We start from the raw sequence: 15,478 nt of genomic DNA, 5'->3' as shown, positions 1-15,478 counted from the left end.
TGCTCCGTCACGCTCATAGTAACAACATGAGAAGGTGACAAAAACTTGTGAATTCTGCCATAAGAAATGGCTGCATTTCACAGGTGGTCATGGGGAAATTCTGTGAGGTCTGGCCATTTCTTATAAATAACTGAAAGACCATCCCAGTGACTCTATAGAAATTTGAGGTTACGTAAGAGACAGTATCAGAAATACCAAATTTGGGTGGAGATGTAGCAAAACTGGGAGCAATGGAGAAAAAGTAATCAGAGGTGGTTGGTTTACTTGAGAGGTAATGAGGCTGGTAGAGGCTGGGGGGGGGAGGGGGTGGGGAAAAGGAGATGATAAAAGAGGGAAGAAAGGGGATCTAAAGGGTAGCTAATCATACAGTCAGGGATATTTAGGGTCCGCATCAGACAGCCCTGCACCTGATTGCAGTAGTTTTCAGCGGGGCAATAAATATGCTTTTTCCACCACTGGCCAACCTGCTTCCATAGCTAGGAGGCTTCTGGTGTCTTCCCTTGCTCCCGAGCCTGGGAGCTCTCTTTCTGACCCCCACCAGGGAATGCCTGGAGGGGACACCTAACATATCTGCCTCCACTGCCTCCTGCAAGAGATGGAGGAAATCCACACCGCTGATCCACTCTTCCACATCAAAATTGCAGTGGTAAACAAACCAGTTAATTAAAAGATGAAGTCAAACACCAGGTTAATGCTCTTAAGTGATTTAAAACAAGACCGTAATCACTGAGACTACTTTTTTTCTAATCATACTACCAAAAGACAAACTGTTATAAAAAGGTCCCCATGTCAGCTTTGCATTGATTTTGTACAATCTTTTTCCAGATCTGTTCCAAACAAAATCTTTTATAGGGTAGACATAGGAAACTCAAAAGCATTTTTCTATTTCAGGTGTAGGCTTCTTGTAGAGAAAGTTTCATACATCACTGCTCTCTGCAGGCTAAGAAACTATTTTTTTATGCATCACAGAGACAAGGAGTGCAAAACTAACTTTTGCAGAAAAGCTGTATTGCTTCATGGAATTTTCCCTCAGGAAGGCCTCATCTGGTACATATTCTCAGTTTCATCATTCTTAATCTGTGTGCACCTCCTTTTTTTTCCAGTAAAATTAAAAGTACGCAATGATTTTGGTGTCTTGGAACAAAAACAAGACACATCCTTTTACAAGAGGTCTAGGTGAGAAATCTGAGTAAACCAACAGTTGCATTCTGCATCACTTCATTTAAAAAAAAAAAAAAAGAAAAAAAAAGAAAAAAGAGAACGTATATTTTTAAGCCACTGCTGTTACTGCTTGCTTTTTATTCTGTCAGTATATTTCACAGGAAAACTAAAACCACCATGACACTGCAAGGATAAAAACTTAACATTACTTTGAAATAAGTGGAGAACCTGCTTTTGCCAAGAAGCGGTCCACACAGTCCCATGAAGAAAATTGTTATGAACAGTAAATCAGTAGGAAGAATTGATGCACCTGCCTGCTGATTGCACTTGCCACTGTTTTCTGTTATTCAATGTCCTGCTGTAGGAGAAAGAAGGTGTTCAAACTTTTATAAAGTTTTATAAAAGAAAAGATGCAGTGTGGAACTGCAGTCCAGAAATAATGATAAGCAAAGAGGTCCCTGCATTTGCCTTTCATGCATTGCTCACATACATTGCTCAGCTGGTAAATTGCACTGTATCCTGCCACAGCTTTCACAGGGCCCCATCCTGAGCCATGTCAGTAAAAACTTTGTGACTTCAGAGAAAGAGTAGGATGAAACTGTGCTCTGAGAGAAAAGGACTCTAGGTCTACTAGCAAATTAACCGCTACGCCAAGAGTAGAGTAAAAACCTAGGAACTCTATGAGGAATTATCTGAGAACGACAGAAAAAAACTACTACTGAAAAGCAATTTTCGGCAACTTCCCTTGCTTCTCCACTAGAGTGATGCAATTAAAATAATCTTATTGAGACACAGAGATACAAAAGAAGGTCACGTTTCTTGGGACAGGGGCACACTGAAGAAAAATCAAGTAGTTGCTAGAGATGTCATTATTTTCAAGGCAAGATTTTATCTAAGTGGGCCCCAGGTTTTCCGGACCAAGAATTCTGTTCCTCTGTTCACAGTTCCAAGCCAGGGCTGCTAGCAGAAAGATCATTTTGTTCAAGTACCATTTCTGCTGGATATATAAACCTCCACTGAAGATTACGGCTCATTTCAGAGCACACTACTCCTAGTTGAGGCTGCAAAGATCAATGGTAGTATCAACGCTGAAAAAGCAGATCTCAAAGTCCTGTGATTTGGCTGTAAAAATACGGATCCACTTGGGGTGACTGCGAAAATGGCCCAAGCTGACAGCAAATCAGCCTGTGGGTAAACAGATTTTTAGTCTCTTTCTGAAACTTGCTTTTTCTTTAAAATGAAATCTGTCGTGAGATCAGATAAAAAGATTGGATACTTTAAACACGTGGATGTTTGGCTCATTATTTTTAGATTCTCAAAACTGCAGATCAACAACCGTATTTATGGAATGGAAACTAACCTGTTGTACCTGTAAGTTAGGAAACAAGACTATTTATATAATACACAAAAAAACCACAGTGACGAAAACCAGAGTTTTACTATGACTAAATCAATCACTAAAGTGCATCTCTTGTACATCCCTGTGAAGCACCCCGGTCCTGGAGATAGCAGTCACAGGTGAGGTGAAAAATAACTATAGCAATAACCGCCCGATTAGCGCTGCCAAGGCATGGATGAAATAAAAGCAGCACCCACACACTGCAACATCCTCACATCTATAACAACCTCCTTTTACACTGAAGTTGAAGTGGCAGGAATGGGACTTACCATCAACACCACTCTCCTGAAGAGGTTCGTATCCACGGTTTCTGTGAACAGGTGAATGCTGGTAACATCTGCCCCGCCACGGTCAGCTCCTAAAGAAATGCGGCTTGGATCTCCTCCAAAGCCAGCGATGTTCTGCTGTACCCACTTCAAAGCTGCTAATTGATCCAAAAGGCCAGCGTTTCCACGTACCTCAGGAGAACCTGTTGTGGCAAATAAACAAACAGGTCTATAAAGAAATCAACCTAAACACATTTGAAGTTTTGATTAAATGTTACATTTTTAGCAGCTCTTGCAGTTGAACCTTGACAAAACTAACACCAGAGTTTAAAAGTCTGAAGGGTCTCTTCCATGGTCATCACTTTACAGATTAACTCCGTTTCAGTTTTTAACCATTCCACCAGGCATGCCTGGAGGTGCCCAATTGCCTGCCCCGATGATACAAAAATAACACTCTGACTTCCAAGCTTCATTTGGACACCTCATGGCAGACTTGAATCCAGGGTCAAGTATCCTTAAACTCAGGCCATGAAATTCTTTTTCTACATGAGTAGCTCGATCTCAAAATGAATTAAAAGTGAACAAAAAAACCCAGAGTGTTTGGAAGGGACCCATAAGGATCATCAACTGTTTCCCTGGAGTACACCTAACTGGATCTGTTTGCTTCCTACATCCTTTTTACCCTGTCTGACCAATCATTTATAAGCCACATCATCTTGCATTTCTTTACACACATACCAATATTATTTTATAATTTATGTCTCCATGTACGTTTTGAGTTTGAGACTGACTGATGTCTAACTGATGGAGGTCTGACTTATACATGTTTGTATTTTTGTTTCCATGAAAACAAAAGAAAAATAACCATGTACTCACGATCCTTAGGGAGACTATTTTCCTTTCAATACCAACCAGTGGCAACCTGACACCCTGATTTATAGGAAACTAATGCTGAAAGCATCTAATGATGCAACCCCCTGGCAAGCTTAATTTTATATCATCAAAAGCAGAAATAATAATTCCTGCACAGTCTGTAAGAAAGGAACAGAAAATGATTATTCACTGTCTACTTCCTTTTAATCCACATTGAGCCATTCTTTTATAGTGATTTAAAATTCCCCACATTTAAGACGTGTGTGGGGGAGGGAAATCCAAGACAAGACAGAAAATCCCAGAACACATCTGAAATTGTTTCTTCCATTGCCAAGACCAAATAGTGCAGTTTTAAAGTGAGAATAGACTCAGAAACGAGTGAATCAAAACAGACTGGAATAAGAAGCTGCCACTTTGTGGACTGGGAGCCCTGTCTCAGGCAAAGAGCTATTGAAAGCATACATCCTAGATATCCATATGCCTAGATATCCATATGCCTACCACAATGAATTACTGAGATATCACAGAGGCCAATTTAAGCAGCAGAACAGAATATAGAGGAAACCAGATTGTCGCTAGCCTTGCAGATCATACACATACCCACATTACAACAGCCATCACTGTTTCAGTAGGACAGCCAAGAACTACATAGCCCCAGAAAGTATAACTTTCCACCTGTAGCCATAGTTTCAGATGATCAGGCCAAGCCACACCAGTGAAACAAATGGAGAAAAAACTTTCCCTGCTTTAGTTTTTCGGGTATTTTAGTTTATGCTGCACACCATGACCAGTTCCCAGGGTTCTTAACCCTCTCTATGCTATTGAAAAGGAAGCCTCACTTCAAGGGCTTAGTGCAGGCCTCATGAGACCTCCTCAGAGGAAGTGAAACCATAGAATCATAGAATAATAGTGCCATGGAATTACAGAATCTTAGAATCATTTAGGTTGGAAAAGGCCTTTAAGATCATCAAGTCCAACTGTTAACCTAGGACTGCCAAGTCCACCACTAAACCATGTCCCTAAGTGCCACATCTACACATCTTTTAAATATCCCTGGGGGTAGTGACTCAACCACTTCCCTGGGCAGCCCGTGTGCTCGACAACCCTTTTGGTCAAGAAATATTTGTATGGAAACCCATGTAAATGTTGTAGCCCCACAATGTGCCTCTCTACTGGTATACTGAACAACAAGACTGAAGAAGGAAATAGAACCAGTTCCTTTTCCCCTGGCAAAAACCACAGCCAGGTTTTGAAATGTACGACACTGGGGAACAGATGCATGCATGGACATACATGGTAGTTAGACCAAAAGAAATGTGTCTTCCAGGGATATTTTCCACTGCCTTTTTTGCAGGAAGAGATCACATACCTGAGGACCACAGGAGAATGTGTGGAGAAAAGAAACCAGTGTTCAGAAAACAAGGACATACATACGCATTTCTGTCATTACTAAACTGGTGAACAACAATAGTGTTAAATTTAAGCATGAAAAATCATCCCGGTTTGTATGACTTCATTGACTCTTAAAAGAATCAGGCCTAGAAACATGACTGTCTTCTCCATTCTTTTGCCATCCATATCACGAGCGGGAGGTGAAGGCACCAGTAAGAATGTGCATCAGTTTTTGCAACCATTAATGGTTGCAAAGAGCAAATTAAACATCCTTTATACTTGGAAAAATAAGAGCTTTTTGCTTGCAAAAGCCCTGTCAATGAGAGTCCAAAACAAATGCAGAATAAAAAAAACCATATTTTTTTTTAATAAAGGAAAATCTGTTGTTTTCACTGCCCTTCATCCCCCCAAATCTCTATTTAAGTCCTTCATTTCTAGTTTTGCAATATATAACAAGTCAATGCAAGATGATTCAGCACTTTGCAGTCTTTTCAGCTGAATAATGAAACTGATATTGCTCACAAGATCATAACTTTTGTTAGCAAATTTAGGGCCTTCTAACAGTCCTGCTGCTAATGTTCCCAGAGTCCTAAGGGTGAGCTCCCTGCCTGCTTTGAACCCAATGGAACAACTTCCAAAGGACCAAGATTTGTCAAGTCTTCTAGTAAGAATGGAAACATTCCTGGAATATCATTAAGAATTTGGTTTGAGTCTTGAGAAAAACCCTTATAGTATTTGGCCCAGCTTGATAACCTTCACTGAGAACCCCCAGTGACTACTGGTCATGTGCAGAAGGAGTCAGAGGTATTCCACCAACCTGTGGTGGACCAAAGAACAGATCTTGCAGTGAGAGTATTGCTCACCACAATGAGTATGACTGAAAGTCCATGCTGCCAGGGAGCCTGGTACAAACATACCACACCTCATCACACACTGTCAGACTAAAAGGGACATAGGGAAGACAGGATTGTGGCAGTGAAGGAATTATTAGGGTTTCCCATGAATGTGGTACTTGGCTTGTTCCAATGACTCTTGGAAAGAGCTTGTCCTACTTGGTCCAGTTCCTTCTGGAGCAATAGGATTTTCCCAAATGCACACCAAGGATTTCCCACAAGGGAAGAGGCCAGGAAGGACTGCACTTTTCCAGGGCTGCAGCATCACAGTAAAAAAAAGAAGGCCACCAAATACTCCCTAATCATGATGAACCACCTCTATCTGAAGGTTTACAGGAATGCAAATTCAGGACATTCAGCTCATGCATTCGTGTTTTGGGACTTGCGTGCAGATCCCTATGCAGAAGAGGCTGGATAATTTTCCTGATCCCTAAATTAAGTGCCATCATATAAATACTGCTATATAATATTCAGCCCAGCTAGCAGTTTCCACTTAGGAAGAAACCTAAGTGAGATTCACAGGGCTGAAGGAGGTTAGTGGGCAACGCGTGGGCAGTGCTGCGTAGTGGAAGCTCGCACAGCACACATCCACACTGCATTTGGCTCTAGCCAAAATGAAGCCATGGTATCACTTTCATAAGCATCTGGTTTGCACTGATAAAAACAGTGATTCTTCCCCCAGATACACCTATTACCAACATCTTATCTAAATGAGTAAGGAGTTTGTAGCACCAGCTCTCTAGTTACTGAATGAAGAACAGGCTTTCCTGGGAGGGAGCTCTGAACAAAGCAGTAAAACAGAGAAGGCAAACAATAACCAACAGCTGCACCTATAACCCCAAACTAGGCAAAACCCACCCAGCACTAGCAGTAAACACTCAAAAGAATCATGAGGCAAAGTATGTAGGTCTGGTATTTGCAAACAGGGCAAATATAATCTACTAAAGGTTATAATCGTATTAAGGCATCCACTAGAGAGACCCAGGATTGCCACCAGTCCGATGGAGCCAGAGCTACACTTGTAATTTTTGCATTTTCTCTCCGTGGCTCTCTACCTTGATTTCCCCTGACCCAGCCAGAACTGAAAGATGGTAGGAAGAAAAGTGTTCCCTACTTGCTTAAGCAGGCAAATCTAATAAAAGGCAAAATAATAATAAAAAATAATCCTGTAGACCAAATGGCACTACCATAAAGGTTCAGGGAGATGTGACTGTCTTTTCATGTGTACATGCCTCTTTGCACAACACAAAATCCTCTACATAATGGGAATTTGTGTATTTTTTAATGACAATTGTTATTAGAAGGCAATAGGAGAGCAGAAGTGCCCTTTAGACTAGAGTATGAGGAAGGGATGCAAACACAGAGCATGCCAAAGTTCAGTCATATCCAGGACAGTAAAAATGGCTAATGGAATTCAAATTAAACGTGGCACGTCCTTCAAAGGAGAAGTCAGACTGAATTACTGAGATACCAACTATCATTGTGTTATACTTCCCATACTTTCATGTCTTTCTTACCATTAACCTGCAGTTACCCCTCTCTGCCTCTTCCCCACTCTGACGTAGGCACAACAGAGCATTAGCAAAATTTCACGGGTGGAACAGTTGGAAGCTGGACACATTGAAAACCATATTGACAGTGACAGGTCCCTGGAATTAGCAGGGATTTTGATGCCTAACCTATTGTGTATTTGCAAAACCCAATACCCACAGTTGCATCTGCAAACAGAAGTCTATCCGGTGCCTTGACATAGATGCTTGGGGGTTGTTTATTCTTCTTTCTTTGCCCCCGGTTTCTCCCCTTTCTCTTTAAGTCCCCACCATTTCTTAGCCATTTTTTCCCAACAAAACCAATCAGTGTTTCTCAAGTTAAAAAAACAACTGAACTTTAAAAACAAATAATTAGAAACAGAAGTGTTACAGAATGCAATTTAGCCCATAGTATATTGTTCTAAAAATCTGTGACTTACCAGTACTAAGGAAGCCAAAAACACCAACTCGGTAGTTTGCTGTCACGACAATGATGTTGCTGATGGCTGCTAAGTATGATCCATCTACGGTTGTCTTTCCTGCCTCAGCATTGTAACTCCCTCCATTGTGGAAGAACAGCAACACGGGCATTTTTTCCACCTGCCGTGACAACAACCTGGTTAATATTCCTGCAGCCAACTGCTTTTGGAAGTCACTCATGAGAACACAAGCATCTTCCCCATTAACGGTATCTAAGCCATTCATAGCTCTTGAACATGACCATAATGAAGGGATATCTGGCCATCTGCCTGAAATTCCAGGGGTAAACTGTCCGCAATCACCTACATACCATTGAGGAGGACACTATGTCCAGTATATAAAAAGACTTAATGGCACCACTGTGTTCCACCAGCCAACAACTCTACCAGGTTAGCTCAAGTTGGGCCCATCCTGCTGACTTGGCTGACTGAGTGTGTGGGGGGCTCATCTTTGCTGTAACACCTGCTTTACACAATCACGCAGGAAGAGTTCAAACAAGTGGGAAACAGAAGAAGGAAAAGGCCTGTTGGGTTGTTTCATCTTGAGCAAGACTCACTCAACAGCTGTGCAGGGCTGCTCCCTGCTCTCAAGTCTTCCGTGGCTGAACACTGCCTAGTCTCGAAACTCTTTTGACAAGAGCTCCTCGTTGCTCCTTCTATCCCCATGGAGGTTCTCCCCTACTAGATACACAGAGGTGTTCTGTAGAGAGGACTTTGTCTCTGCACAGGTGAGACTCACCTTTCATGAAGCACAGAGGCAGCCTGCCCCAAGAGAGACCAGAAAGACTCCTGGGATGGGGAAGAGCTAGGAAGGGCTGCTGCCCCTGTTAGCACTCCTTGCGGGGTCCCCTGATTTCACACAGAAATGGAGACTTTTTCCCAAAACAGCACCACGTCTGTGCAGATCCTTGCTGCACACACCGCAGGGCTGTAACCAGGCTGCTGCTGCACGAGCACCACAAAAGCAGAACTGCCCCAGGAGGAGACCTCAGCATTTACCAGCACATTACAGCTCTGTCAAGATGACGCTTGGAAGAAATACCAGTGGAAATGTACAAAGGGGGGTTGTTTTGTTTTGTTTTTTTCTTTTTTCCTTCCTGCAGCATAGAGCAGAATAACCTGCTCTGATGCTAGAAAGCTTTTCTCAAAGTGTAAACTCAGTTTTCCCTTCAGCACTTTCATCTCCTATTGCCCACTTTGGGAGTATCCTGATGGAGGCTTCTCTCTCCTCTGCTCAGCAGCAGGTTGTCCCACTTTCAGCTTTGGCAGCTGGTGGTGTTTTTTAAAGAAGGGCTGGTGGCCACTGCAGCAGCATCAAAGCACGTCTGAGGTTTGTTTTTCCCTGCAGCTAGAGAGTATTGGGCACTGTTACTGTTATTTTCTGGATGCAGCTAAGCTAAACACAGCAGTCCCATCTGCTCTGGCAAAGGATGTCTCCAGCAAAAGTGCAACTGGCCGTGTGGGAGAAGCAGCAGAGAAGTGAAGGTTGCAGCCTCCTGCAAAATTAGCGGAGAGGAGTCAAACTCCCCTCAGCCGCCCTTAATTTGTCACGATTGCGTGTGCTCCTCATCTATTTGGAGAATCACTTTAGAGGCTTGTTGTGAACACAATGTATCAAGAAAACCCAAGAAATTGCAAGCACTGAAACATGCTGCTTTCTGTCAGGAACTTCTGCTCCTGAATAGTAATTGCCTAATTCACAGTGCCTTGTCCCTGGTTCCCATTTCTGCACCACATGCAGCACAGAGAGAGAGAGAGAAGGGTAAAGAAAAAGATGAAAGAATCTGTTTTCACATAGAAACTCCTTCTAAAATACAACCACATCAAGCCCTGTCAGCTAAAACAGTGTTAAACAAGATGATGAGCCTGCTCCATCCCATCAGCTCAGCACAGGGAGACCCGAGGCTCCAGCTAGGCATTTCCCATGTGCTCACAGCCTGCATCGCACCATGACCTCCAGCTGCCCTGTAAGTTGTATATTACATTATGCTGGGCAACTTTACCCACTGCTGTAGTGATGAAAACCTTAAGAAAGGCAAAGACATGTGATAGAAGTTAAAAATGGCAAAACAAAGCCCACTGCAACAGATACAGAGCAGTTTAGGGAAAGATTTAGCACCAGGGCTGTGCCTAGTGCCAAGTGTCTGGACACAGCATTCCCATTTCTAGTCTGTGACAAGCAAGGATAGATCCCTCTCCTATCTGAAAGTGAACTGTCACGGCAAATAATTTGGGTTTTAATCCCAAGGGATTTCAGCCTCAGAGCTCATGGATTAGGGCATTTTAGAAGTAGGCTGTTTAACATAATTGCCTTCCCATTTCTTGTTAGCCATTTTAATAGCACAGCACAATAATTTTCATGCTGTAATTGAATTATGCCTCACAATATGAGGTATTTCATTTTGTCTGTCGATCTATATATATATATTTGGTAGCCAACTAATTTTTTACTATACCTTAGCTGCTGGATAACGCATAGAAGTGAATTTTCCCCAATCCTTGTTCTCAACTAAGTTCAGCCAACCATTGCAATTAAATCTGTGAGGCAGACGAAGCGCAAGAACTTAGCTAAAGCCGCTGGAGCCGGTCCCTTCACCCCCCACCACTTGGTACAAGGCTTAGGTGCAGCACCACAGTGTCACTGCCAGCCTGCAGTGGGGCACACGCAGTAGCTGGGTAGAGTGGGAACAGCACGTTCCTCTCAGACAGGCCACAGCTACCATGGGGCTACTGCCCAGTGCAAGGGTTTGCTCCATACTCAGCAACAAAACACAGTCAGTCTCGCTTTAAGATGTAAAATCTGTGCAAGACTTCCAGCTGCGACATGGTCAGGTGGCTCCCTAGCTTAGCTAGAAGGGGAATGTCTTCTGGGGAGCCCAACAGCTCCACCATGGTCTCATGAGGTCTCACCTCAAGGGCGAGAGAATTTCAGCATCCATCAGGAAGCTGCAAGTCAGGTGGAAGTCTGAAAGGCTTCATAATATTCTGTCTTCCATCTGTCTTCTCCATCCCTCTGTAAAACACTTATTGAGCTACGTGGCAGGGACAGATGTCCCCACGCCAGGCAACCTCCACTGCTTTTACTACTGTATAATATTGCTCTGTAAAGAATTGAGTGCAAAAAGGATGATGTGATAAGGATGGGAATAATACACACAGGGGGTGGGAGAAGAGGAGAAAGGGTACATTTTCTGTTCTTATTTAGTGGAGAATTTAAACTCTTGATGTTACATTTGAACCCCTTGTAAATCAAGCTGAAGCACAGCTTTGCTTTGCTAGTGTGACAGGTGGTGATGGTTATGGGTGGAAAAAAGTCTCTCAGAAGTGCCAGTTTTATTTGGAGGGTTACATGGTACATGTAGCTATGGAAGCAAAATGAGGTGATGTCATTCACCTTCTTCACTGCTTGACACTTAAATTGTCCTTCGGTGGCAGACAGCAGTCCCCGCACCATGCCCTTGCTCAGGCTGAGTGCTCCTTAATGACCTTTGCCTTCGCTGCTGTCCAGGAGATTTTATATTCAGTATTTACTAGCTAATTCGATTTTCCACGGGCTGAAAATATATAACTACAGGTCTCTATTTGTGAGTAAAAAGTCGAGCTCACCACAAAAAGAAACAGGAAAATACCATGCCTTCTGCTCCCAGCTACTTCTGCAAAACCAGAAGTTTTGATTCTCTCTTGGGCTAGACTTACACGTGTGAAACTGATTGACTTGGTCGGATCTACTTCTACCTTACATCTGTACAAAAGACAGGAGGGATTCTGTTCACAGCATCACTAAGGAGGAAAGACAAGCCTGTTTAGTCTGTCAGATGGTAGAAAATATAACGCTTCCAAATAAGCTATCTGGCAAGCAGCGCTTAAGCGGAGATGGCAAACTGCCTGGGACAGTGACCTGATGTTTTCAATAAGCAATGACTGCACTGGAGGCAAAATGACAATCTGATGCTGCAGGGAGAAGACAGACTGCTGGTCGTTCTGGTGATTAGAAAGCGCCTGCAAGGGACCCCGAATGCTGCCGTCAGATAGCTAGACCGGCTCTTTCCAGACACGCAGTGTGACAGACTCATAGGTTTCTGTTACAGCTCCCATCACCTTCTGAAAATGGCCAGTACTGTGGAAAGAAAGAGTTTTCTTTTCCTGTGCTCTGGGCCCACTTGTCAATGGGATTCACGTAATATTCAGCATCTTTATCCCCAGCCCCCCAGGGGTTTGGCCAATTATCTAAGCTTGGCTTTAACTTGAAGCTTTATTTTATATCTGTTTAGAATGAGAAAGGCAAGAGCTTTCAAATGACAATTTCTCAGATAGTACCATTGGCCCAGTCATCTTTAAAATGTCTATTTTTATGCTCTGTGGGCCGAGCACAAATCTAGCATTGCTTTCTACCCTCATTCCTCGACAGAGCTTCCACAAATGTCAACAGGGGAACGGTAAAGATGAGGGTGAAAAAACTCATCTGCTGCTGCTTACCTGGCGGTAAGTGTTGATGTGACCTGTTGTATTGCATTATCATCTCCTGCACAGCCAGCCTCATTTCAGGCACCTTGCCATTTCTGTCTTTAATTTGTCCTTTGCTGCCACTTCCTTCTTGTTTTTTTGTTTCCCTCTTTCTCTCCCTCTATTGTCTCTCTAGCTTTTTAATTTGCTACCCTCCTAGTTACCCAAACAGCTCACTAAAAGCCTATAGGGAATACTCTTGCACCAGTGAAAACAACAGAGTATCTAATTTAACCTTGCAGGGCTTGGTGAACAACAAGTGAAAAACAATCATTCATGCCACTTTAAAGTACTTTGAAAAGAGACAGTGCTCAGCTACAAAAAAATTCATCTCATCTCTTACTTACAGTGGTGGCAGGAACAAAGACATTCAGATATAGGCAGTCTTCACTGACAAAGTGTGACGGGGCCTCTCCATCTCCTGGCTGCCAACAAGCTGCCCTAAAGACACGGATTGAGAAAATTACAATAAAAAGACTTGTACTCCTTTTACACTGTTGCTATTTCCTTGTATTTTGATGTATTATGTTTATAAAATCTTTAAATCTGTAGATCTCAACCACATTTAAAACTATGCTCACCCATACCTTGGTAACATATACCGGGTTTGTATACACACACACACAAATAATAATACATTGTATTTTCATGTCTAGAATCCTTCCCTCAGAAAACCAGCCTCATTTTAAAAAAAGCAGAACTTCAAAATAAGCCTTCAGAAAACTCACATAAACTGCACAAAATTAGCACCAGATGTAAGGGAAGCAGGACTGGGGGTCTCAGGCACAGGTCTCCCCCCACGATTGCCTGCACAGCTATGTCATACACTCTTTTGCTGAAATGCCAGTTATTTATTTTAATTTCTAATAGTCTGTGGCCTACATTTATTTATATTTATTTTAATTTCTAATGGTCTGTGGTAAAAAAAACGGTAATTTTAAAATTTTAATGCATTTTTTTAAATCTCTTTGCTCTAAGCACTGTAGCAGACCATTAACAGTGCCATGCAATGTTAAAAGTAACCTTTCAACAGGAATTCAGCAGCCAGCCACATATAGAAAATAATTTTCTGGCCATCGTCTGTATGCAACACATATGCTCAAGCTCTCTCCACAACAAGAATCAGGTGGATGATTTTCGCAGTTCAGATATAAATTACGTTAAAGCCATTTCCTTCTACATCACAGCCATATTTATATCACATCATGAGTTACAGAAAAATATGACAACTTATTAGGGAAAAAGCCAAAAGAGGCTATGGAAAAGACAGTAATATCTCAGAGAAATATTTCTAAATTATCGTTCACACTGAACATGTGAAGAATTTAATAGAAAACTACAAAGACAAGGACCAGCTTTAATGCAATTGTATAAAATCTTTCCGTAAGGAAGGTTCCTAGGATGGTGATAGCACTCAACAGCTTTCACACTGACAGTGAAGCACGTCATCTCCAACCAAAACTGCTGAAGCCATTTTAGGCAGACAAAACACAAATTCCCAGGTAGGAACCTGGCCAGGACAGCAGATCTAAGGCTATTCATCACACAGCTTTCCCTGTGGAAAGCACGAATCATCACCTGTGCTCATGGCTATTTTTTTAGCAACTCCTCAAGACTCCCAACACCTCCAACTCCCAGGATCTCCTCATGCCAGGATCGACTCCAGGGAAAGGCTGCCACCTGCTGAAGCAAGTCCACAGCTCCTACAGCAGCTGGACCAAAAACTGGAGTGTTTTTTGGTTGGGTTGGTTTGTTTTGTGGAGTTTATTTTTTTTAAAGTCTTTTATCCAGGCTGATAAATAAAGATTTCTTTTCCATCAGTAATAGCACTGTATTAATGTGAATTTCTTATATACTAATATCGTGCAACACCAATATAGAGTCCTAAAAAATATAGTTGTCAACACTTTCTGTGCACATAGACAGTGAGGTCCCTTAGGTTTTCCAAGTGCACTTCCAAGTGGTAATCTCAAGGAATTATTTTTTTAGCCTTAAATATATAATAGAAGATAACGGCCAAGTTCCTCTTTGGCCTAAGGAAGCACTGAGAATTCAAAAGATAGGAGCAGGTTACCTAAGGTCCCTAAGTTGCTTTGAAAATCTCAGCCAGGCTGCTCATCGCAACACCAGATCTTCAAAGAGAGACCACAGAGGCGGACGGGTCTCACCCAAGTCCTAGCAGGCACCATGCTGTGGCTGCAGACACAAGTGCTGATGGGCTGTGTGCTAACCTAACATCACTGTGCACCTGAGGAGACAAAAAGCCACGTCCCACCAGACCCCTCCAATGTACATAGGGCTGTGTGGCTACTGTGGTTATGCTGTTAACACCTCCACAACTCAGCTGCAACCTGAAGGATGAGACCACTAAAGGTTAGATGATCTTTCAGCTCCCCAAGACACCACCACATCTCTTTTCACTCAGATAATCTCAAGCTTTGCTTGAAAACTGGAGACAAAGCGTGAGTAAGGGAGGGTTCAAATAGCTGACGGGTCTCTAAACCTGTAGCCTCAGGGTGTGTTTCACCAAAGCAGGTGGTGATTCACTTCAGGCTGCAGGGTATCATCCTCCCAGCTCTCTTGCAAAAATCTATAATTTCCTTAATCATGTAAACTCTTGGCCAGATCATCTGGCTCAAGTAGTGCATCATTAACCACATGAGGACCACTCTCCATGCCAGGAAATAAACAGGACTGCATGGCCAGCCATGACTGGAAGGATAACTGTCACAATGCATACAGTCCCCTGGACACATGATGAATTATTAAAATTTCAAGAGAAATATTCAAGTAAGTTAGGTGAATCTGAAGTTGAGTATATGTGGCACATTTCTCTTACAGGAGGAGATCGGGTGTTGTTGAGTGAGGAGGAAGCAAGAGGTCCCTGGGATCCAGGAGTGTTTTTAACTGTTACACCAGGAGACCACAATTACTCTCTAACTGCATGGGCTGCCTACTGGGCAGGAGGCATAAATCCTCAGGA

The 15,478-nt window shown here is 42.6% G+C and overlaps 1 protein-coding gene across 1 annotated transcript in view; it reads right to left on the bottom strand.

The window, feature by feature from the left end:
• Positions 1–15,478, bottom strand: part of TG (thyroglobulin) — a 161,095-nt gene that overhangs the window by 61,821 nt on the left and 83,796 nt on the right. Inside the window, exons 39-41 of the mRNA XM_056330821.1 lie at positions 12,843–12,936; positions 7,954–8,113; positions 2,830–3,029 (exon numbers count right to left, since the gene is read on the bottom strand). Of these exons, the coding sequence (XP_056186796.1) occupies positions 2,830–3,029; positions 7,954–8,113; positions 12,843–12,936 (454 nt within the window). The remainder of the gene's footprint in view (positions 1–2,829; positions 3,030–7,953; positions 8,114–12,842; positions 12,937–15,478) is intronic.

Source organism: Falco biarmicus, chromosome 3 (genome assembly GCF_023638135.1).
Source record: "Falco biarmicus isolate bFalBia1 chromosome 3, bFalBia1.pri, whole genome shotgun sequence".
In the NCBI taxonomy this organism is placed as follows: domain Eukaryota; kingdom Metazoa; phylum Chordata; class Aves; order Falconiformes; family Falconidae; genus Falco; species Falco biarmicus.
The sequence above is the reverse complement of the archived record's forward strand: the minus strand, read 5'-3'. Positions and strand labels throughout refer to the sequence as shown.